We start from the raw sequence: 4,759 nt of genomic DNA on the forward strand, positions 1-4,759 counted from the left end.
GTCACAGTCGTTGTTAATGCTAAAATGAATATAGTAGGTACCAAATAGTCTTTGTAAATTAAATGCATTGTTGTTAGAAATCTTGTAACTAAATCTTGAAGGTACCAAATAAAGTTTGTTTACAATGATATCGATGACAGCTTTCTAGTTGTGTAGAATCTTTTAACTAAAATGCATTGTTGTAACTAAAATGCATTCCATGTCTGATTGTGTAACCAGATCTCTTTAAAATTTAATGAAAATGTAACCGAGACTTGATAGCTTTGTACTTTTTAGATATGTAATAACTGATGATTAGACTTTGGTAGATAATGGTTGGGTGGTTGTGACTTATTACTTGTTACGGTTTCAACTATTAAACCCCAATATGTCCTAATTATCTCCATACGCTTCTTTCTCTCCTCTTTCCTTAAATTGGCTCGTTGTTCTCTATACTCTCATCTCTGTTCTTGGTGGTATGGATTCAAGCAATCCTGATGAATCCATATAGCATCCATATAGCCAGTATCGTAGTTATGTAGGGCTTCTTAACAGCCAAAGAGAAAATGTAGTTCATCAAAACTTTTCTTATGAAAGTTTTCCCTCTAGTGCAAACCTTGGATCCTCTGAAATCCCTCCGTTAAGTTCTCAACAATCTGAAGCTCCAGCTGTACCTGAAGACACACCCGCGGAGCGTCGGGAGAGAAAGAAATGGTCTCCAGCTGATGACGAGGTTCTAATAAGCGCGTGGCTCAACACCTCTAAGGACGCTGTTGTTGGAAACGAACAGAAGTCACGCAACTTCTGGAAAAGAGTAGGACAATACTACGCAGCAAGTCCTCATGCCATACAGGGTGGTGATGCGAGCTCTCATAACCATTGTAAGCAGAGGTGGTCAAAGATCAACGACCTGACGAACAAGTTCTGTGGAGCATATGCAGCTGCAGAGAGACAAATCACCAGCAGACAGAATGAGAACGACGTTCTAAAGGTGGCTCATGACATCTTCTACTCCGACCACAACACAAAGTTTACCTTAGAGCATGCGTGGTGTATCTTGAGGTATGAACAGAAGTGGATAAGCCTCAACAGTCGTAAAACTACTGCTAATGGTAAGAGAAAAACAACTGATGAGCCCGAGGCAGTTTCGCAAAGTTCAAGCATAGATGTTGGAGAGCATGAGATGCGGCCCGAAGGTATCAAAGCTGCAAAGGCAAGCAGGAACAATGGTAAATGAAAGGCTTTTGAGGAGTATGTGGGAGATGAAGATGGGAGATTTGTCCATGAAGGAGAGACTATCCAAGCTCGCCATTCTTGACACTCTCCTTGCTAAGAAGGAACCACTTAGTGAGAGTGAAGAAATTGTGAAGAATAAACTCCTTCCCCAGTATTTCTAAATATGAATGTGATGTTTAATGTGATGTTTAATGTGATGTTTGAACTTGTTGTTTTCTTTATGAACTTTGATGTATGAACTTTCTCGGTGTGGTTTATTAAATAAAAATGTTTGTTTTTAGCTAAAGCTTATAGAGTTGTTTTATAAAACTAGCAACCGCAAATGGAATGTATCTAATTTACTGAGCTTTTCTTTGCAGGTAAGGAAGATATGGGACTGGATTACAGCTATACGCAGCCGTCGCTATCGGAGGAGTATGGTGACAACTCAGCCGACAGTGGCTACAGCCAAATGGAGGCTGATATACTGCTGGACCAAACTGAGATTGAAGCCGCGCGGCGTCAGTACCCTCCGCAGCCTGAAGTTGAGTTTGGCTTCCCCAAGGAATGCTACTGTGGTGGCGAACCGCTTGTAGCCACATCTTACACAAGAAATGACCCTGGGAGAAGATACTACACCTGTGAGAACATCGACGACGGAGACTGCCATGTTTGGAAATGGTGGGATGTGGCGGCTACCGAGGAGATCAGAGCCCTATCGAGACATTGCGGCCAGCTCTCGGATAAGGTTGATTATCTAACGTGTGTGAGTGACTACGACACGCAGCTTAACCAGGTAAAGGAATTGCATTACGAGGCAGAGCAGAAGTTGGTTAGCCTTGAGAGAATTGTGTGTAACTTAGCTAAAAAAAATTTTAGGTTTGGGAATGGCTTTCAACTCGTTGTAGGTTTTATGGTTGTTGTGTTAGGGATAATAGCCATGGTCCTCTTGATTAAGTAACTGCAGCTCGTTTCCTCGTTGCTCATATGCAGTTGTTGTAGGTTTGAACTCTTGGCTTTGAACTTGTATGCAGTTGATAGCCATGGTCCTCTTGTATGAACTCGTTGAACTTGTATTTTGTATGCTCTTTTGTATGAACTCGTTGAACTAGTATTTTGTATGCTCGGCTCTTTTGTATGAACTTGTATTTTCTATGCTCTGTCTCTTTTGTATAACTTGTATTTTGAATGCTCTATAACTTGTATTTTGTATGCTCATTGAGACTGCTGATGTAACCAATAATCAGACAAAATATAAGAAACATGCTCTTTTTCAACAATGCAAGTTATAGATGAGTAAATTAAAGGAAAATATAACCATAAAAAACTTGTATACTTCACGAGATTTATCAAGTAAGAAACATGCTCTCTTTCTTTTGTTTGTATACTTCACGCGTTTTACAAACTTGCTCACGGGATATAGAATCACACAAACAAACAAATAAATCACTTACACAATCAAAGAACCTATAAAGCCTACTATGACACTAACAAGCTACTATCACGGGTGATTCATACACTTGCACTATCACGGGAGATTCATACAATCACACAACCACAACTTCTTCAGCCTATAAGTATGACATCTTCTTTCATTACACTTACACTTTCATCTATCCTCAACTCATTTCTATAACAATTTTTTTTTTCATTTGAAATGGCATCTTCTTCCCATTATCATTACCACAAAGATGATGATGCTGATGATGAACTTGAATCCCGATTTCAAATTTTTTTCCAGTACCCCGATGATTTGCCAGAACCAAAAGAGCGAAAAAACAAATTTTTATCGAGAGAAACCTAGAAGACGGTCACATGAAGCTTTGGAATGATTATTTTAGCGAAACACCCACCTACCCGAACTATTTATTCCGCCGACGTTTTCGAATGAACAAGCCATTGTTCTTACGTATTGTGCATCGTCTCTCCACAGAAGTAGAGTACAAAGAATTGTTTATTTGCTAAGCACCAAGAAGCCGTGCGAAAAGATGTTGAGCGTGCCTTTGGAGTCCTGCAAGCTAGATTTGCCGTTGTTAGAAATCCATCTAATTTATGGGATAAATACAAAATAGGAAATATTATGAGAGCATGTATCATACTCCATAATATGATTGTCGAAGATGAACGAGATTCATACACTCAGCATAACGCTTCAGAATTTCAGCAAGGAGAAGATGTGGATCCTACATTTGTAGTCAAAAGGACTACAAATCTCGGTAATACAATGGGCCGTCGAGCAGAAGTTCGGGATAGACAAGGCCATCAACAATTAAAAGAAGATTTGATTGGAAATATATGGGCTAAATTTGGACATCTCCCGAGTAACTACAATATTTAGAGAAACTTGGACGGAAAAAAAAAACTACAATGTTTAAGTTTCTATGAATTCAATAAAATGTATTTTTTTTCATGTTTGTATTTTTTTTTTCCAACTTTGTAATGTTTTCATGTTTTCAATTTTAATGTTATATGTTTTTTTAATAATTTTCCTTTTATATGTTGTTACTTATTTAAATTAATAATAAATTTACTAAGAACCATCAAATTAAGACTACCAATCTATACTAATAAAATGGAGCTTTTGAGGCTCCATAGGGCTTCCACATCAGCGGAAAAAACTTATTCTAAAACACGACACGTGGCATTAACAAAAAATAAAAATAAAAATACATATAAAGAAAAATAAATAATAAGTAAATATATAATATAAGAAATAGAAATGTTACATTAAACAATAATAAGTAAATATACAATATAAGGAAAATAAATAAAAAGTAAATATACAATATAAGAAATAGAAATATTACTTTAAACATCTATCATAATTTATAATCTGATATAAAAACAAGAAAATTAGAAAACGTAAGGCTCCATAGGGCGTCCACATCAGCGAAAAAAACTTTTTCTAAAACACGACACGTGGCATTAACAAAAAATAAAAATAAAAATACATATAAAGAAAAATAAATACTAAGTAAATATATAATATAAGAAATATAAATGTTACATTAAACAATAATAAGTAAATATACAATATAAGGAAAATAAATGAAAAGAAAATATACAATATAAGAAATATAAATATTACATTAAACATCTATCATAATTTATAATCTGATATAAAAACAAGAAAATTAGAAAACGTAAATGTATATCTATACTAATAAAAAATAGCTTTTGAGGCTCCATAGGGCGTCCACATCAGCGGAAAAACTTATTCTAAAACACGACACGTGGCATTAACAAAAAATAAAAATAAAAATACATATAAAGAAAAATAAATACTAAGTAAATATATAATATAAGAAATAGAAATGTTACATTAAACAATAATAAGTAAATATACAATATAAGGAAAAAAAATAAAAAAAAAATATACAATATAAGAAATATATATATTACATTAAACATCTATCATAATTTATAATCTGATATAAAAACAAGAAAATTAGAAAACGTAAATGTATAATTAAAAAATAAAAAAACTAAGTTAAACATCTATCTAAAAAATGTATCTACTTTTGAGGCTCCATAGGACGTCCACATCAGCGGAAAAAACTTATTC

The 4,759-nt window shown here is 34.6% G+C and overlaps 1 protein-coding gene across 4 annotated transcripts in view; it reads left to right on the top strand.

Moving 5' to 3' along the window:
• The window catches only part of LOC106308295, a 4,466-nt gene extending 2,134 nt beyond the window's left edge, over nucleotides 1–2,332 (top strand). For all 4 annotated transcript variants that reach the window (XM_013745445.1, XM_013745446.1, XM_013745444.1 and 1 more), the window contains one exon: nucleotides 1,576–2,332. In XM_013745445.1, the coding sequence (XP_013600899.1) occupies nucleotides 1,576–2,155 (580 nt within the window). In that variant the 3' untranslated portion in view covers nucleotides 2,156–2,332. The remainder of the gene's footprint in view (nucleotides 1–1,575) is intronic.
• Nucleotides 2,333–4,759: the final 2,427 nt, after the last annotated feature.

The sequence above is a fragment of the Brassica oleracea genome, chromosome C8 (genome assembly GCF_000695525.1).
Source record: "Brassica oleracea var. oleracea cultivar TO1000 chromosome C8, BOL, whole genome shotgun sequence".
NCBI classification, from domain to species: domain Eukaryota; kingdom Viridiplantae; phylum Streptophyta; class Magnoliopsida; order Brassicales; family Brassicaceae; genus Brassica; species Brassica oleracea.